The following is a 20903-nucleotide window of genomic DNA, read 5'->3' as shown; positions in this document are numbered from 1 at the left end:
TAATGCCTCCCCCCTTCTCCTGTAGTCACCTGGGGGGGGGGGGAGAGAACTAATACCCCTCAGAACCACATGTGTTGCTCTCACGTGAGTTAAACTGCATCTGCAAACTGCTCTAACAACATTAAGTTCACAGCTGCGATGGAGGAAAAGCAGGTTTTCAAACTCAGACGAGGTTTCCACTGAGATTCAAAAGCACGAAGCCCAGAGGCAGCGGGCTCAAGAACCTGTTAGTTCAGATCTGAGGCCCCTGACTGACTTATGGCAGGCTGCGGGCTTCACACACACACACACACACACACTCACACACACACACACACACACACAAATAATGGATAGATGGGCAGAGGATATACTTGACTACAGGAAAACACCTTGAAACTTAAGTTTGTTTACTTACAGCCGTGGCAGGCGATATGTATATTTTAAACAGACTAATCCTAAGTAGGTATTTATAACTCAAATGTAATAGAACTTTTATTTCCAGGTTAGATTATCAAATTCATATTTCTTTATAATTCATGTATTCATTTATTTATAAGGCAGCCCTTTGGCTTTGATTAACAGTTTATTTTACACTATTTTATAAGTAACATTAATAATAATAATGATAAGAATATTAATAATATAAATTATGTTTGAAGCACCGCTCAAGAACAGAAGTGCTTAAAACAAAAAAAGGTTGTGACGACAAACAAACATTAAAACAAAACAAGTTGACAAAGAAAGATGAGTTGAGACTTAAAACTCACAGTTGATTATGATCTAAGACACAAATAATAAGAACTTGAATTGGATTTGACTTTGAAACGTATTGGAGTTAAATCTGAAGACACACATATAAATACATTTTGTATTTCTGGATTGTGAGACACTTGTACTTCACTGATTATCACATTATCTCTGATATCAATTCCAAACAAAAATCCATTTAGAATTGATCAAAATGAAGCTTCTCCTTACAACTGTTTAATGCTAATAGCTTTATTTTACTTTTATTTTGCCTTAATCCTAACTATCTAATTCCAGAATTCTCTGTCAGTCTGTTTATAGAATTCATATCTCAAGAATCATTCGTCTCATCAGCTTCACACTTGAATTTGTTGTGTTTTTGACGTGTGAGACGTTCAATATTGATCAGATGAGTCTAAACATGCGGCTGAGACTCGTCAGTGTAAGTGACATCGATCAATGATCCCTCTACTAACGAGCTGATGGACACAGAGATATGGATCATGTGTCATTTTATTAATTGATCTTAACTCATAGTTACCGACTCTGTTATATTTATCGTCGTGTTTTTAAAGGATTTAGATTCAGATAAGATACCGAGAGAGATGATCCTCGCAAGTGCAGATAATAGGATCTGCTCTGTGTGTGTGTGTCTTTGTGTGTGTGTGTGTGTGTGTGTATGTAGTCGGGAGCAAGGTATTTGTGTTCATGTTTGTACACGTGTCTGTTAATTAGAATCTGATATCCAGGTTTCTTCAGCTAATTAGCACAATGTTTCTGCCAAGCAGGGAATCTGGAGACACACAAGTCGCTGTTGTTCATTAACGTTCTTCTTGTTTCTAACAATCCCTCTGAATCAGCTTTTTTTCAAAGTGTCTGTGCAAATAACCCAACTGGCATAATACCAAACTAAAAATGAAATATACTCTTTACATCCACCTTGACAGTGATTGATTGTCCGAAGTTTGGGACGTCGATTGTGCAAAGACACATCGCTTCTGAAATGGTTTCATTGAAGTCCTTTGTTTTGAGGGGGGGGGGCAGAGATCTCCCCTGTATCTGAATGGACAGACAGTATTTCATTTCACGTCTTTATTTTTGCAGATGCTGCAAAAAGAATGTAGATAAGAATCCAGAGTTTTTTCCTCGAAGCCAAAAGTGGCAAACCCGACTGGAATGGAAATAATAAAAAAACACCTTCGAGCAAAACAGTGACGTCCTTTAAACACAATCTTCCTCCTGATATCTGATTCCCATCGTGGATCCTTGATGTGATGCACATCCCTGCTGGTGATTCCAGCTGCATGGGGGGGTCACGGGTAATTCCACCGCCACCGCCGCCACCACCACATTCCTATCTACCAGCAGCAAACCTCATCTTATCAGTGAAACAGCAGTGGGGGGGGAAAGCGGCTCTGTCAGCTGCCTACCTGTTTGTGTCTGGGTAATGGATTCAGATAGCAGGGAATCATTCGTCCTGCTCTGCCCTGTGTTATGAAAGCTCCTCACATCAGCTGCCAAGGGCGCCCCCCCCCCCCTCCAACCCCCCCATCCCCCCCCCACACCTCTCTGCTTTGATAGGACCATAACACCACAACTCCTCGACAGATGAAAACAGATAAAATCACCCCGACGTGGCCGTGAACAGCAAAGTTAATGTTCACCACCCACTGGCTCGGTTGAAAAGAGGCAATGAGGTGAATTTATTTATTTCATTCAGTTGAGATTTAGCTTCTTTTTTTTTTAAATATATATATAAATACCACAAAAAAAGATGTTTTCTTTTATATTTATTCACAGCATCCTGCCAGGTGTTCCTCTGTCACAGTATATTCAACCTTTTTTTAAATTTACATATCCAAAACTTTAATTGTGCATAAATCTATAAACCCAGAGAGAGAGAGAGAGAGAGAGAGAGAGAGAGAGAGAGAGAGAGAGAGAGAGAGAGAGAGAGAGAGAGAGAGAAATTAGTCTAACTTTGGATTTGCTTGTTATCTCAAAGCATCTGAATGGATTTCAGGTCAGAAAGATTGTTGTTTACATGAATGTTTACTGACCTGTCACCTCTTGCAGGGGTATGCATACTGAGTGCTATACTACTTTATAAACATTTGTTTTCTACTTGTGTGTTAGTGTGTGTGACTTGTGTTTTTTTCAGTTGATCTTATTTGCGGTGTTTCTTTTCTGTCTGGTTTTGTGATTCTGAGCACGTAGAGCATCAATAACCTTTCCTTCATTAAGTCGGAGCCACGAGGGAACAGGCGGGGCTCACATGACCTACCTTTATGTCCATGTCCCTAATTTGTGACCTTTATGGCGATAGGTTAAATGTGGGATTACCACTCAAAGTTTAATCCCTGTCTTTTAAATGATTCCTTCCCTCTGCCTGTTCTCCGTCAGTTGAAGTCTAAAGTTCATGACACGCTTCTTAAGTTTTGTCAGTGCGAGAACATAAACCACAGGATCGCACGTATGAAGCCGATCAGGGGAGGGTGAGATAAAGCATTAGCCGACCTTTAGAGGCGGCGTCTTACTCGTGGATATTTATAAAAAGTGTGACTCTGGATTAGGATTACGGGAGACATGCTTTTAAGAGATCAGTCTAACTCTCCAGACAGCGATCTTCTGATTTCAAAGTGGCATTAAGCGAGGCTGTGCGGTAACAAATAGCTTTTATATTTGCTGCCTGAAATGTAAAGTAAAGGCAGGAGAGGGAGAAAAGAAAGCTGCAGAAAGACTTTTAAAGTGAGAGCCAGAATCTCAGAGGGCCATTTAGATATTGACAGCTGTTCTACATCTCGGAAAATGTGCCACAGGAAAAAAACAGAAATGTGCTCATCAGTTCACAGACGAACATAAAGTGATGGCTCCTCAGCGTGAGCTCAGTCTTCGGCTGATGGAGGCGACTTTTCAAACGCTCTCCCTGCACCGACTCTGGAGTTATGGATTGTGTAGTTCACTGGCAGGTTTAAAGTTCACACTGACAGGAATCACACAAACCACACTGAAGAGACTGGCCCTCTGGAAAACAAAAGAACCCTCACGTGTCCCCTGTGCCTTGTTCCAGCTCGTAGCTCAGTTCTACTGCTCGATGACCTGAAGGGGCCACGACAGCAACAAGGAGAAAGTCTGGTCGTAAAGTAAAAGCGATCGTCAAAGTCCGACTCTTTTAAAACTCCTCAGTGAACAGAAGTTGTGCAGAACTCAGCTGCAGCTGATTTAAACATTTTACTGATTACTTGTGTGAGGCCAATCTGTCCCAGACAGCCGGCTGGAAACTAACAGGAGCGATTTGCATTCAAATTCTGAGGCTGTGGAACGAAAATCAACCGACTCAATCATTTCAATAAGTCCATCTTAAGACTTTTATCAGACAGCTTTTCCAGCTTTTACTTGAAAGTTAATATTCTTTAATGTTTCTTACAAGTCCCACGATTTTATGACCTTTGCTTTAACCCCTTACTGCCTGAATTAATTTTTCCAATTATATGAAAAAAATATTATTGGTGTTTTTGGCCTGTCATACAGATGCTAAATTAAGTGGAGATGTTAATTTCAATATAGGATATACAATAGATATAAATTTAGGTATGAGGCAAATTAGCGACATTAGGCATAATGGGGCATAACCTTAATCATAAATGATTCTCGAGATACCTGAGCCACACACATTATTATAGATAGATAATTGTTGTTATAGTTGTTATTATGTGTTCGGCTTGTTTTCCACATTTGAGACTATATCAGGAAACGCAGTTGAAACCAGAGGGGACCAAACTTTGTCCTGGTCAGAAGACTCCTTACTGAATGTATCATCAATGTAAATTCATAAATGATTCATTATTCTTTTCTTGCACGATGAATGTACCTCCCATATAGCAAACTGATTAAAGTGTAATGGGGGGAAGAACAGATTCTATTCCCAGGAACACCTCATGCAGAGTTCAGTGAGTCACACTCCACGTGCAACCAGGTGACAGTTAATAGAAGAAAAAAGCATCATATAGGATAAAGAGTTCCTTGTATAACTCTACAAACTCCTGTAATAAGTTTTAGCTCATTCTTAAACAGGTTGAAATGTGCGGAGCCGCATTCAACAGCAAGACAACCTCAGAAAACCAACTGGCGGCTCGAGCCGCTGTGTCAGCAGTATCGATCAACCGCCCTTTCAACCCTCTGCAGATACATTATGGCAATAAAAAGCCTCCTTAATGCATCTTTAATCCAAGCCCACCGCCTGGCTCCAGTCCTTATTGTCCTGTAAGTGAGGCCATTATCTGTGATGTTCAGTAAATGCCGAGCAGAGAGTACAGCCAAGGGTGAACTGCCTCCACTCTGATGCATCACAAGTGAGGCTGATTGGAACGAGTAGAAGGGATTTGGTTCTCAATCGCTCCACTCGCTGAGATTCTGATGTCCTCAGCTCTTCTGTGCAAGCAAGACTTTTCCTTCATTACCAAGGAAGCTGTGCAGATGTTAGACAGATGCTCTGCAGAGAGAGGAAGAGCGAGATCAGGTCGGCAGGACAGAGAGAGACAAAGAAGAAACATGGCCGCCCCTCTGTTATTCGATTAGATCTACTGGTGTCCATGGTGTGTTCAGGAACAATGTGTGGTCTGTGTTATTTTGTCTATTCTCTCCCTCCTCCTGACAACCTGCATCTGTGAGACGTCCTGCTTGTGTTCAAAAGATAGAATCATTTATTTTTCTCTGCAACAAAACAGCAGACAGACGCTGGAATGTTGTTATGGTTCATATTTTGAATAGGCAATTATTTGACGTTATTACTTATTCAGAATTATCCGCATCTGAACAGACAATGAATGTAAGAAGCTGTAATTACTCAGTTTTGGTCGCCACCTGCTGAGAAAAATATAATAATGAGAGATACCGTCACAATTTATGGTTTATTTACTTAGTTGATATTATCATGGAGATTAGTGAATGGGAGGTGGACCAAATTAAAACTGAAAAACATCATATACATTTTTCTCTAAGATTGTTTCTGTCCTTTTTGTTCACACATCAATCACCACATGGCAATTTTTTTGTTCTTTAGTTATAAGAAACAGGTTAAAACATCTGACACACAATTATTTGAACCCTTATATCAATGGGAAATTCACTACAGAGGCTCCTCCCCCTGATCGATACTGTGCAGACTCACAAAGATTCCATCGGTGCAAGATGACGTTAGATGTGATGTTAAGACCAAAACAAAATGAGACTTCAAACAAGAGATTGTCTCTAAAGTCCCCAGGATGAATATATTTGCAGAAACATAAATATAAATATATATATATATATATTCAACTGATGTGAAGAGTTTTTGTGTTTCAAAAGCTGCATCGAGAGCCCCCCCCCCCCCCCGCTCTGAGCTGCCTGGTAACTCTCTGCAGGTTTGTCACGATGACTGACCCAACCCCAGTTTGTGCCTCTTATCTTTCAGCCTTTCTTTTGACTCACAGTGGAAAGCATCTGTTTTTCTTCTGGAGATTAATCCACCGCCTGTGTTTGAAAAAGCCCAGTGGTTCATTACTGATGTTCTCAGGACGTCTCCCGGATCCTCAAGGACTCTTCTGACTGTCTCAGCGTCTCCACACGGCTGGGGGATTTATCTTTCACAGGAATGGAGGCTCACCCCTGGGACTGGAATCTAAAGCTTGTGCTATCACAGCGAAGCACAAATTGCTGCAGTTTGTACGTTGTGTGTAGTCGATGCTTTGGTCAAGACTAAAGATAATGTGAAAGTCAGATTCAAAGCTGAGCTGGTTTGAGATGAGATCATTATCAGGAGGCTAACAGTCTGTTAACGCAGCTTGTTCCTGAGCAGGGCTATTCTCCACAGGAGGCTAATCATTAGCTCGTTTCTATTCTATCATAGAATTGCAAAGCCCCCCCCCCCCCCCCTCCCTACACTTGAATGAGTGGACCTTCCATTGTCTTGCTCTGTGATATTGCCAATATTAATTCTGGGATGGCTCCTTGGACGCCCAACGACCGTGAATGTGGCTCTTAGCCACGGCCCAGAGTGGAATGATTCCACTCTCACCACCCACTGGAAAGCAATCTGGGCACGTAATGGGAAACTCAAATAGCAAATCTATACTTATAAGCATGTCTCGAGAAGTCTGGAGTCAGCAACGGGCTCGGTTAAGCAGTGAGAGCGCTGAGCTGGAGGTCACGGGGACTGAAGTGAAGGAGGACAGAGCTTCCTCTTCCTTACGGCTTCAGCTCGGGCTATTTCCCTCCACTGCAGGGGTCCTGGACATGTAATATGGAGGGAGGGGCCACAGAGGAGAGGAATGATGAAGGGAGGAGCTGAAGTTCTGTTGCGATGCTCACTAGTGATATTAAAATGGAGATTGTGGAGGTTTGAGATAATTAAGATAGAGAACTGTGGGAAAAAGGAAGTTGGTCACAACAGTGGAGGCCGGTGCAACAGAATACAGCTCATCTTCTGGAGGACAGTGTAAGATGTGAAATACCAGTATGGAATGTTCTCAGCTGAGGTTGTTCCACAGCAGCTTCACATTTGTATTCTCTTTATAATGTTGTTCGAGAAGGTAAAAGCAACACAACAAGGTCGTCTTTGAAAACACCAAAAAACAAGACGTAGAGAACATCCACCGAATATCCAGCGAAGCAATTTCAAGTACACAACTTAATGAAACGATTCAATACTTCACTGTAACCTGAAAGCATGTAAACATTAATCAGATGTTTAATAATCAGACATTAATTGCAAACATCTATCGCTGCATTCTTCTGATGAAACTGAATTTCAGTGGTTGGCCCTGATTGTTTAGTCGCATTGAGTCAAAGCAGCTTCTCAAGGCAAAATGTGCTGATCAGTTTTATCATATTTAAAAGAAATTCATATGCAAAATGATAATTCAGGTTATATCCCACCCTGAACGACACTGAGATGGAGACACATGTGATGGTCTATGTTATTATCGACTCTTTCTTTGTCCAGTGCCCGAGGAAGTACTTGTTCCCACGTGGACAACAGGACATGTTCAATATAACCTTTGGATAAACAGGGGATCAGCTCTTTGTGCAGTAGCTCAGCTCCAGGTTTTCTGTGGTTTTAATGAATGCATGTGACCTTTACAGAGTCACAAAGAGAGCTACAACCAGTGTTACCACAGGAGAAGAGAAACTGGTCCACCGACTCTCTGTAGGGTCTGTGTTGGGATTTGATTCTTCTTTAACTCTAGATCCTCTCAAGTGATTATTTTTTTTTCTGATAGCGGCTGCACACATTTTACAGACTTCATCTCCTAAGTCTCATTCTTTGGTGGTAAAAAAGAAAAATCCATAAAGTTGTACTTGCCCTATTAGTCTCCTTACCTCGTCCGTTCAACCATAGTGTATTCGGGACCAGCCTGAACACAAAGGGGTAAATTCCTGAATGTTTTATGAACTGACGAAGCAAATCAATAGGCGACTGCATCAAAATAACTATAACCATGAGCAAATTAAAACATGATTTAATCGCTGTGACAAGCGTTTCAGGAGAATCACTATTCACGCTGTCGATACAAGCCTGTAAACCTCCCCAGCTCATGTTACAATGTTTTCAATGCGGTGGAAGACATTTCAATGGACAGGGCTAACGTTTGAATAACTGATTCTCCTTATCATCTGTCCTGCTGGAGACATTTCACCCAAAGCAATGCAGAAGGAAAGACATTTGCAACTACTGGGCAAAGACATATGTTAGGAATGACACAAAGATGCAGAAGCATATAGTGAAGTGCCCAAAATTTCCTCAGGGCTCAAATCAGCCTATGACCAAAGACAAAATGTGTATATATTATGTCTGTATATGACAAAGTAAATACAGTGAGTATAAATTACCCACAACATTTCCAGTTTATTCCTGTTAATTCCCATTAATTCCCATGGAAAGTTTCCAGCTTTAAATACTCCCGAAATTTTGCAACCCTAGTCCTAGTCCTAGTCCCTTATGGCTCCATTTGGAGGAGGACACTCACTTCATACCTAGGAAGAGGAATTGGGACAAAAAGACCATCTTAAATTAAAAAAATTAATAAATTACTATAGAATAAACTGGACTGACCAAAGCCTGATTAGTTTTGAAAGACATCGGCAACACACGGCTGCAAATAATCCATAATGTATCACTGTGTAAAAGACCATAGTTACACTGCTGTCTCACTTTTCTCAAACAGTGTCTTTTCCTAAAATGTGGACGTCTTATATTTGAGGTTTTTGGAGATTTATTTTCTCTTTGGAGATTTACACGAGTCTCAGCATATTTTATTTTCTCTTATAGTCTTCTAGTATTTGGGGAAACCCTGTCACCAAGTGTAAATATCTGCCTCGGTATCAATCGGTGAGGAAACGGTTAACGAGCTGCTTTGACTGAAAAATTTGGATTTCACAAAACCATTTCCACGCCCACTCCCAGTGAATCCCCATCATCTCTGGGAGTCATTAGCGCGACAGGCAGGCGGCATTATGCTGATGGTGCTGAAATGATAATTAGGGCTGGAGATAGATTGAGTCAATATAAGTGTAATTCATTTTTAAATGTGAGGTTTATTAGCGCAGAGGCAATCAGGCTCCTAATGAGCGCCTGATAGAACTTCTTTAACAGTGGAGCCAGTCAGATTAATAGCTCTAATAGCTGCTGGCGTCCGACTCTGCTTTTTATTTATTGCACTGATGCATCCGATTGTGTGTTTAGCCGTTTTCTTCTTTGCCTCCAAACACCAGAGTGATAATTCATTCAGATAAATGATGGTTCTTTGGATTCATAAAGAAAAGGGAGACGAGCGGCGGCACATACATTAAACACACACACACACACACACACACAGTTATATATTACACACAGTCACATATATTACACTCACCCTCTCATGTATGTGACTATAAATAGATTTTTTGAACCAATTAAGGCTCATCTTTCAAATCATGTCATTAATTAAGCCCAGAAATACTAAAGTAATTTCTCTTTAATGAAGTTGCTCAATTAAGTCTGCCCTCTTTTCTGGTTTAATCCTCTTCTTCGCTCTGAGCACTGAGAAACTACTTTCTCTGGCCTGCCTCCTCGCTCCTCCTTTTGTTCCTCGGAGGACATCTCTCCTCCGGTCCTCCTCAACCTGCTCCTCCTCCTCCTCCTCCTTCATCTCAGACGCATTGATGCATCACACCCTCAGAACGAATCACTAGCATTTTCACGACTAGTCTGCTTCCAGGAAACAGGCGAGGAGACAGATCTTCTGACCATATTTGAAGCGACTCGATGCTACCTTCACTCTCGGCTGCACTTGGGCTCCCCCTACAGGTCGAGTGTGTAATTCAACGTCATTAATACACGTTTTTGGAGTTGTGGTGGCGCAAGCTTTTCAAAGATTGGATTAAATTGGATTATTACTCTCGTTGATCCAGGTCTTTATATAGGTGAGACTTTAGGTCCTGTGTTTATCCACACAAGTGACCTCTAGTGGTGGGCCACAGAATGAATGTTCCCTCTCAGTATAGCTAAAGAATAATAACATGCCTGTATAACGCTGATGTAAATTCACAAGGAACACACACACACACACACATGCTTATTCATGCCATCATCCAATAAGCCAGTTATGTGGCGTAAAACCATGCAGCTACAGGTCAGGAGCTTCACATCAGACGTGTGAAAGAGGTAAAATGTGATCCCAGTGACTTTGATGGTGCCGGAGACGGGGGTGTAATGGTGCGGAGAATATTTTCCCGGCACATTTTGGGCTCTTCACCGGCAACAAATCATTGTTTGAATGCCGCAGCCTGAGTATTGTTGCTGACCGTGTTCATCCCTTTATGGCCACGATTTACGATCTTCTTATGGCTGCTTCCAGCTTCTTAATGCGTCATAATTCAAAGGCAAAAGTCGAACTGGTTTTCATGAACACTACAAAGAGTTCAGTGAACTTCAGAGGCCTCTCCCAGTCACCATCTGAATCCAACAGAGCACCGCTGGAAGAGAAGTGCAGGAATGTCAACATGGAGCAGAATCTCAAGGGAAAGTCTAATGGAATTTGACTATTTTGAGATTTAAGGGAGACCCAGTATTTGTATATACTGTTCCAAGTGAAGTTCTCTCTGTGTGTAAATGCAACTTCTCAGGGTTTCGTCAATCCACGGACGATAAATAAAGATGGATGATGCATTTCTATTTCCTTCCACTCTCCAGAAATGAAGCCCAGATAGATACAAATGCTGCCATCTTGTATATTTGGAGTCAGAGTCTGCACAGTAGCGACCGATTCACACATTCGACCAATCGTGAGTCAGTGTCAGCCGTCAATCAGGATATTTCAAATTAACAACTGTGCTTACAAACGAATATGATTAATTTAAGTATTTTTGGGTTTCAATTGATTATTTCATGCTTTGATTCATTTCTGGAGAGTGCTAGAAAGAGTAGAGATGTCGTTGTCTGTTGTAAGATAATATAACTATTTATTTCATTCTTAATATTAAGTATTAATACTTAAAGTCATGTTTAAATGTAGAAGTGAACTTGTTTGTGCTGAGTTAAGCTGCTTTGCTTTTTACTCACAGATTCTTCTTTTGCTATAGATAGATACAAATGCTGCCATCTTGTATATTTGGAGTCAGAGTCTGCACAGTAGCATCAAAAGAGAAATTAAGAACTTTTCTTACAAACAAATATCGAACACTTGAAAATACATCTGTGTGATAACGATTAATCACAGTGATGTTCAGTAATATTCAGGTGTTTCTGATAACTTAAGTTTAGATTGGTTATTTGATGTTTTGATGAAAAATCACCTGGATATTTTGGCTTCATTTCTGAATAGCGGTAGAAAGAGTTGATCTGTCGTCCATCTTTGTAAAGGTAAAGTCTGTGGTCTGTTGTAAGAAAATATAAATATTAATTTCATACTTAGTATTAGTACTTGTAGTCATGTTTAAATGTAGAAATGAACTTGTTTCTGCTGAGTTAAGCAGCTTTCCTCCTAAATCACAGATTCTTCTCGTGCTGTCCTTCAACAAAATAAACTACACAATCAGAAATATGAAAGACATACGCTATAAAAATCTTTCTGTGACAATATAAACCTGTTTGTCGTCATCCTCACGATAGTTTAGATCTTTTAAATAAGAAGCAGAATGCCCCGAGCGCAATGCATGATGGTATATATCGCACGGTTTCTCACTAATTTTCAAAATGGCCCCGTTGAATATAGTTGAATATATTTAGTGAGCGATTCAGACACAGCAGCCTGATGACAGTGCATCTCTTGTATCCAGGCAACAGAGAATATCATAAAAGCATATTTCACTGTTGCGTCATCTCGTCTCTGTTTCTTCTCTCAAGATATTTATCTGCACAACTTCTAAAAAAATGAAGAAAGAAAAAAAAGAAAGAGCAGGCAGCGTTATTACCTGTGTCCCCTCGAGACACTTTTACCCACCCTGACTTTTACAGCCCCGTGGAGCCGCTGTCCTCTGGAAGACAAGCGCCTGGAAGACGGATTTCACACGAGACACTTTCAATAAAGCAAAATGAATTTTAAGGAGGACGGGTTTCAGCTCTGAGCGCCGTGCGAGGTGGAGTCGGGTCGTAAAAGTGAAACAAGAGGCGTCTTTCAGATGCACAGTGTGACCATTTCACGCCTTGTGATAATCATTTGTCGTGTTTCTCTACACACACACACACACTCATTAATAAAACCACATTTAACAGAGGAAGAGTTTTCCTCACAGAACTATTCCACTGTTTTTAATCATAGTCCTGGGAACCACTTTGTCCCTTTAACGTCTCTCTCTCTCTCTCTCTCTCTCTCTCTCTCTCTCTCTCTCTCTCTCTCTCTCTCTCTCTCTCTCTCTCTCTCTCTCTGCAGCCTTCTGTGAAGAGGGATGCAGGAGTGGAGGACTCTGTGTGTCCCCCAACACGTGCGTCTGTCCCTCGGGATTCACGGGACGCCGCTGCGAGACGGGTAAGACCTGCCGACCTCACTTGACCTCTCACCTGGTCCTGCATGTTTCGGCTGTCACTCGTAATTACAGCTGGAGCCTCGTGTATTTATATATATATAGCACAAACAAACACGCACACACATGCACACACACAAACACACGAACACACCGAGTATTCGAAATTACATCACAGGAATTCTCATCAGGTTGATCTGAGTCCTCGGTAGCTGCCCTTTGTTATTCTCCCCTTCTTTTCTCTCCCTCTCTCCAACTTACAATATCTCTTACGCACACACACACACAAACGCACACACACAAACGCACACACAAACGCACACACTCTCACACTCCATCTCTAAAGCCCTGTGTTTAAATTGGACACTGCAGCAATTGAGGATCCCAGGAGAGCTGTAGAAAACGACAGCTAATTCTTCTCTACTCGCCTCCTCCTCCCTCCTCCCTCCTCCCTCCTCCCTCCTCCCTCCATCCCCTCGTCTCTTCCTCTATTTTCCTTCCATATCCCCCTTCCTCTCTCTCCTTTCTCTCCTCTTTCAGTTTCTTCCCCACCTTCCTCCACTCTTTTGTGCTTTTCCTCCTCTCTCCTCCTCCATCCATCTTCTTCTCCTCTCCTTTTCCCCTTTTCTACTCTCAGCACTTTCCCCTGCTTCTTCCTCCGCTCCTCGTCTTCTTTTCTGCTCGTTCATCAACCTCTTTTCATCCCTCGTTTCTCTCCTCTCTCCACTGTTATTAAACCTCCTGTCTCTGAGGCCTCGTTCTTTTGCAGAAGTGATCAACCAGCTCTCGCAGGTCGACCGTTCCCAGCGTGTTGCCACAGCTCCCACTAAGATAGGAGAGAACTTACATGTGCACATTACTGGTGACATGAGCTCCACGTGTAGACACGACAGTGGCGACACCCGGCTGCCCCCCCCCCCCCCCCCCTGAAAAGCTTCTGTTAACGTGTAGAGCACAGGAAGATTGTACACGTGTGTTTTGCTGCAGTGCCCCTGTGATACATTTCCTTTCTTCATCACGAGTCTGTTGTGTTTCCTGTGGATAACACGCTAGTGAATGAAGAGTGGGAGGAGAGGATATAAAGAGTGTGTTTAGTGTGTGTTTGTGTGTGTGTTTGTGTGTGTCTATGAGTCTATGATAACCTATTCAACGATTTAACAAAACGTTTCCCTACCAATTCAGTCTGTGTCACTTTTTATTCTAAATTCAAAATCCATTTGAACGTCGGGGACAAAGTTCATATTCAAACTGAAATAAAACAGTTTAGAAGGGCAGCAGACCATCTGGAGTAGTTTGCCTCGTGACTCAGCAGGGGGCGCTCACGATGACTTTGACCTATTGCCACTCAAAAGCTGCTGAAGTTGTTATGCTGCAGAAATGGAGGATACAAGCAAGCAAAGCCGTCCTCAGCGAAGTACTTTGTCTTCTACACCATAGAAAGCAATGTTAAATTATGTAAATTAAGTCTTGACCCAGCTTATAACATTATATCAAACATCTTAAATAGATAGAAAGCATATATACTACTTGATAAAGTGTAATATTGATTAAATAAATTATTTGTTCTCATGGAATAAAATGCGGCTCAGTTTTAATGTTTTAGATGTTTAAAAACACATCAAATGATAAATTATTTAAAAGAAAAATACTTTATGATTAATGAAACACTTAGAAATGATGCTTCATATTGTCGCACTCCTGTTTTTTTTATAGCTGTCATGATGAAGTTCACACATACGCCCAACTTGTTTGCCTCTGTCGCTATTTTCATCTGATGATCAGTTATCATAAGTAAAAAGTCATCAGTTAATTAAGAAGAAGAAGTATATTTCCATTCCTCAAACGTTAGATAACAGGAACATTGTTAAATCGCACACTTTCTGAACTTGTTGTGTTAATACTAATTTTAGCTTAATTCAGAAAATACTCTCAGGTTTTGAGAGTTAATCAGTTGCAAATCGCTGTGTAACACGTTTCATTAAAGCTGGCAATCAACCAGGGGCTAATTAACCTCCCATCACATATCTATCACTTAATTAACGTGACGTGTGAAACCCTCAGTGCTGCAGATGGAATTTATATCCAACAGGAATATTTTCTCCACCGCGGCTCGGGCATGAAAGTTATTTAAGAACGAGTGCTCCTCTACTTCTTGGGATTATCTCTGAATAAAGCTGAGTAATGTATTCACTAGATTAAACATTACAAATACCCTCAAGAGTTGCCGTAGTTTTGTTATTTGACTCCAGTCATGAATTAGTGAAATAGTGTCGACATGCTGGAGATTCTCTTGAAGACTCGAGGGCCCGTGTTTTAAATAGTTGTGTTTCCTGTCTCTACCTGAGTGGATCTGTCTCTCGCCGTCTGTCTCTCATGTACAATGTGTCTCTGTCTCCTGTCTCCACTTCCATCTGTCCTCTGACACCAACACATCACTCCTCAGCTCAGTGGGAGGTTAACAGCATGGAACAGCATCTAAATTAAAAGGAGCATAGTGGATCTACTCGTCTTCTCTCACGTCAATCAAGTCTTTCTCTGGTGGATCCTTTTGATCTAATTTCTGAAAAGGATTTAGTCCGATAGACAATTATTTTCCACAATAGCCGATATATATAATAATGTAGGAGTCTATGAGTATCATCACTATTTGTATCTACAGTTGCAAAACCTGCTCAACTGATTTTGATCTCAATTAAGGATTTCAGATCCAGGTTTTTCTTCCCACAGTCTTTAACATTGCACGAAGGTGTTTGTTGATTTCTTAGAGAATAATTCACGACTCCAGATGTAAAAAATCAGGCCTGTTAATGTCCCTGATATATGAACGCTTAGTTTGGTGCAGATCCAGAAAAAGCTCTAGTGATTTTAAATGCAGTTGCATGAAGGGAACTTTGGTGGAAGTCATTTTAGTTTCTTGAGTAAATCATGAAAACACCAAATCTCCCAATTTTAAAGAAACTTTATCTATCGTCGCCCGTAGCCCCCCCCCCCCCCCCACACACACACACACCTTCCACCACGTTGAATCTGTCCTGTCCTTTTTGCGTAATCCTGCAAAGAGACAGACAAATGAAAACGAACGATGTCCAAATCAAGCCTCACAAGAAGTGAAATGAAAGTGAGAGCTGGAGTGTGATGTCTGCTCATCAGTGCTCGGCTGTTGAGTCTGTGGTCCCTGTATCGTCTCCTGTAGTCGACTGCCTGTTCATTCTGTGTTTACGCTTCACACACTGTCAGCAACAAACAAACAAACAAACCCGGTCACTGCTCCTGTCCGAGGAGACATTACTGTAAACGCACCGTGAGACTCGAGACGTGAGACGTGAGACATGACTCGTCGTTTCAGCCGAGTCGAGATAAGAGTAATTAAAGCTCAGCGGACCAGAGGATTCTCCGGAGAGCTTAGACGGAAACATCCCGACTGCGTGTGGATTAATCCTCGTTTCTCCTCACTAAGCTAAAAAAGTCGCAGATCTTTCAGAAGTCCGATTCGTCGCAGAGTGGTCACATGACCCGACGGGGGGGAACTCCTCGGGACTGAAGCCGGAGCAGGAGCTGAACTTTTTTTTTAGTTTTGCAGCTTTTAATGGAGGGAGACAGAGAGAACTGTGAAACTGATGTCTGGCTGCTTTCCTACCTGTGGCTGTAACAAAGATTGATGGAGTGTGTGTGTGTGTGTCTGTGTGTGTGTGTGTGTGTGCGTGTGTGTGTGTGTGTAAGTGTGTGTGTGTGTGCTCATATTTTACCTCATACCGCAAGAAAGTCACCTATCCACTTCACTGCCACAGACGGAGAGGATGAATGGCTGTTCACACACTCACACACACACACACCTACAAACACACACACACTATTTAACAAACATCTTTACACGACTATTGAGCAACAGGAATTATTGACTGTGTGTGTGTGTCTGCGTGAATGAAATAAGCTTTTATTGGGTATAAAGGAAAAGGTCTTACTAGGCTGGTGAGCGATGGAGTTTTAAATAACACCTTCTCTCCAGTAGCAGCAGCGTCCCGGTGGATTCAGGTGTTTGTGAATTATCTCAGGTCTCACGTCCACTAATTGCCGTTTAATTTGAACCGAACTTTAAGGCTTCGGACGAGGAGGACGCTTAATTGTTGTCGTCGTGACCTCTAGTGTCAGCGCCGGTTTGATCGATATATTCCAACCCTGATGACTTCTGTGAGGGTTTCCCAGCACGTGCATGCTCCCCAGTGGAGGAACCGTTTCCAGTTTGGATGATGAATGAACAAACTTCTCAATTAAGACGAGTTTGGACTTTGTTTATCCTGTGAGGAAAAAAGACCATAAGAGACAAAAGGAGAAGAAGAATTGACCTAAAGACTAAACTTCTAGCCGAGCTGAGCTGGTGAAGTAGCCTTAAGACACATATTAAAGTAACTGGTGTGAAAAGGGCCTCGGACCATGTTTCACACTAATTCAGTTCCACTAGAAGAAGTGGTCCCAGTCTGGATCCAACTGAACTATGGTTCACTTTATTCTTTTGGGACAGTTGGGACTTTCAAACCATTCACGGGCATTCAACCAGAAGCTTTACTGGTTTCTGAGATGGAAAGTCTTTTGCCTCCATGACGAATTGACGATGATTTGGCTTATTGGAACCACTGTGGAGTACTGGTAGTAGTACTGTAATGTGTGTACTCTTCTGTGTACAAAAACTCACAGCTTGTACTCTTGGAGCGGCACAAACAACTGCTTGACCCCCCCCCCCCCCCCGGAATTATCACAGGTAAACGTCTTAATTCTACTCCCACAATAACATAATGATAGTGACAGTGGGAATGAAATAAATGAAATATCAGGTTCATTCATTTTCTCCATTCAAACCACAGATTAAAGCCCAAGTGACATGTCACCAACATCAGACACACACGTCATCTGCACGGACGACAACAGAAACTCAGTTCGGATCTTGCTCCTGTTTCTCGGAATGGAAAAGTCAAAGGAAAAACGAGCAGGACTAAAGTGTCTAAATCTTCAGAAATCAGACTTTAAGACTCTTATAATGTACAAAGAAGAATTAAATGTTGTTCACGGAGAACATCAGAATAATGATGCATCTGTAGGAGCAGGTTTATTGTTCCCTTCCTGCTTCGCTCATTCTAACAGCGTCATTTTATAAAAGCTCTGCGCCGCATAAAGCTGCTAATATGGAAGCTAATGAGTTCACTGATGAAAAACAAAACTGTGTGTGATGGGTGTGCGTATGTGTGTGCGTGTCTGTGTGTGTGTGCGTGTGTGTGTGGGCGCCAAATGGAACAATGAGATACAGACAAGGTCGATGAGCTTTAATGAGCGTTGAATGAAAGAGGGATGGTGGAATAGAGGTGGAATACAGGTGGAATGGTTTTCTAAGTTTTTTTTAAATGTGTCTCCGCTGTTGTACTGATGTGAAAACTCTGCAGAGATCATCTGAGTGATGCAGGTCCGTCCCACGCAGCTTCACCTGGAGGACTCAAAGCTGCTGGGGGACAAATGGTAAAGGGACAAGTTGAGATAAACTTCCCTGCTGATGTTCCTTCAGTCCTCAGCTGAACGTCCTGCTGGTTTCTGGGACATTTCGGCTTCAAATGTCACACCAGCATTAAGGTTTCATAAAGAGCTCATTTAAGTTGAATGGAAATCGCTGTGGTGGCTGAATTCTTCACAAAAAAAAGGGGGGGGGGGGGGGGTGGGGGGGGGATTTAAGTGGTGCTTTGCTGTAGAGTTCAACATTAAGGAAGTGGAATCACTCCGTTCATCAGCCGCAGTCTTTAAGAAGGAGTGAGAGAGTGGAACTTAGAGTGTGTGTAGTGGAAGATGCTTTCATATTAACTGGTCATTCCCAGCATCAGTTTCTAACCAGGCACTGGAAGCACTGGGTTCATCAGCCGCAGTCTTTAAGAAGGAGAGAGAGACTGGAGGAGGCTTTCATATTTCATGTATATCTTAGTGGTTTGAAACTTTGCTCCACTAGATGAGAAACAGAAAAGAAGTCACAGTATCACCGAGTTCCCTGTACGAGCGTTTTTTCAAGGAGAAGTTTGTTCTTTTAAATCATTTTTTAAACCAATTATTTTTTAATTTAAAAGCCTTTTTATACCTGATTTTTAACAGTTTTCTTTATAGATATTGGTTATATTATTTTCCCTTGAAATGATCTTTGTTACTTTTGTTTTTTTCTTGTTTGCTCTGTTGTTTTATTCACATTTTATTCCCAAGCACTGTCACCTTGTCTAGATAATTGCCATATAAATAAAGTTAGTCTTTACATTTATTATTTTCATTACTATTAATATTATCATTACTACTACATCTCAGACAGACAGACGCCTCCCACTCTTGTTCAGATCCACAGGGTGATAAACATCAGCCCCACATGTCACGGCTGCTGATCGCCCTCACGCTCGCCCTTCAACCAGAAAGTAAGGTCTTTTAATTTCATAGTCACTAGTCAAACACAGAGAGAGAGGAAACAGGAAACAGGAAACAAGGAGAGAACCACGTGGTGTTGATCTTATTTCCACAGACAAAAGAATCTGAGAAAATTAGAGAAAAACAGCAAAAATACCTTAAAGCTCTGAAGAAGGCTGTGGCCTGTTGTTTTATGTGTCGCATGTTTAAAACAATCCTAAACATATTCATGTCTTTATGTTTGCTGAAGCATCACAGAGGTTCAGGACATTTTAAACATTGAAGTATGATGGACATTGAAGAAACGTTTCTTCTTCCTGATTAAATCAATTTTCACTAAACATTTCTCTCAACTGTGAAAACTGATAAACGAATCTTCACTCATGAAATGTTAAATGAATCCATTAGAACATAGAGTTGTCGTTTTCAATTTCTGCTCATTGCTCTTCATAATTCGGTTCACTGTCTATACGCTCAATGAAAGAAGAGCCACAAAGGGAATTCCATATATTGTTTGAATTGATCAGATACAAGTCTCACTTATTTTTCATTGCGGTTTCCAAAGGGACCAAGAGCCGTCTGTTATTTAATTTTTATATTTTAATATTATAATATGTCTGTTGTGCCTCAATACCTGATGGAGTACGACATGAAGGACAAAGTACAAAAAATATTCTCAAAATCTCATCTACCAGTTTTTCAAAAAGACACAATGATTCCTCACTGGGACCAAACTGGTTTGGTTGTGTGTCGTGAATGGGATCACGTCCTTGTCACTGGTGCAGGATGAAAACATTCACGTATCGACTTGTGTGATTTTAATAAGTTTAATTGTCGATTGTGTCTTTTCTGGAAATGTTTCTTACTTTTTACAAACAAACCAAACCAAATCACTGCTAAGCCAAATCTCACTTTGAGGTTGAACATGTTGTGATCAGTCACTTTGCTTTATTGATGCAGTGGAAAATTATTAATCAACATAAAATTTAAGTTAGGGCTTCACTTTTTCAATATTAGGTGCATCGTCATATTGTTTATTTGTTAAGCACTTGTCTTAACTTAAGAAAAAAGTGTTTCACAAAAGAGTAAAACAGCAATAATATGATGTATTAAATGAGCAAGTAACATTCATTCAATCGGCCTTCAGAGGGAATGGAAGATGACACTGGTTTATTACCAGTTGCACCATCACACAGCCGTGATTCCTCAGGAGACTTTAACACAACACTTTCCTACCATGCATCCACCACTGAAACCTTTTCTGTCCCCCACTATTCAACCAGCAGGGGTAGATTTGGCCCCGCCCCCTGCGTGCACTCACTCCATGCACTATAGATGATGCACTGAGATGGTTTAAAGACGATGGCCTCCTGCCCCCCCCACCCAGCGGTGCTCTTTGTGGAAAGGGGTCAGCGGCTCTCAGCCACCAGTCACCTTTAATCCTGAGAGACTGGTGGAGGACGGCCCTCCCAGCAGCCGCCACGTCTTATTACCCACAGTGCACCAGTGCTCCAGCACAGCCACAACACACGCTGCTAAACGGCTCGACCCGGGTCTCCCTCTTATCTGGACACAGATAAATGTGTGTGTTTGTGTGTGTGTGTTTGTGGTTTTACCTGAGCTGGAGCAGCACACACACACACGTGTTCCATCAGAAGCCCGTTTCGTGTGGTTGTTGTTGCTTTGATGGCAAAATGGAAATTGCTCTCACAGCTTCTGATCTATAAATAGAAATATTTTATACGGTGGCGAGCTGCAGTGAGTTTAAGCTTTCATTT

The 20903-nt window shown here is 41.5% G+C and overlaps 1 protein-coding gene across 2 annotated transcripts in view; it reads left to right on the top strand.

Moving 5' to 3' along the window:
- LOC128439165 (protein kinase C-binding protein NELL1) overlaps window positions 1–20903 on the top strand; it is a 190411-nt gene that overhangs the window by 156151 nt on the left and 13357 nt on the right. For both annotated transcript variants that reach the window (XM_053421910.1, XM_053421911.1), the window contains one exon: window positions 12615–12710. In XM_053421910.1, the coding sequence (XP_053277885.1) occupies window positions 12615–12710 (96 nt within the window). The remainder of the gene's footprint in view (window positions 1–12614; window positions 12711–20903) is intronic.

Source organism: Pleuronectes platessa, chromosome 1, assembly GCF_947347685.1.
Source record: "Pleuronectes platessa chromosome 1, fPlePla1.1, whole genome shotgun sequence".
Classification (NCBI taxonomy): Eukaryota; Metazoa; Chordata; class Actinopteri; order Pleuronectiformes; family Pleuronectidae; genus Pleuronectes; species Pleuronectes platessa.
Note: the sequence above shows the minus strand (reverse complement) of the source record. Positions and strands in the feature narration are given on the sequence as shown.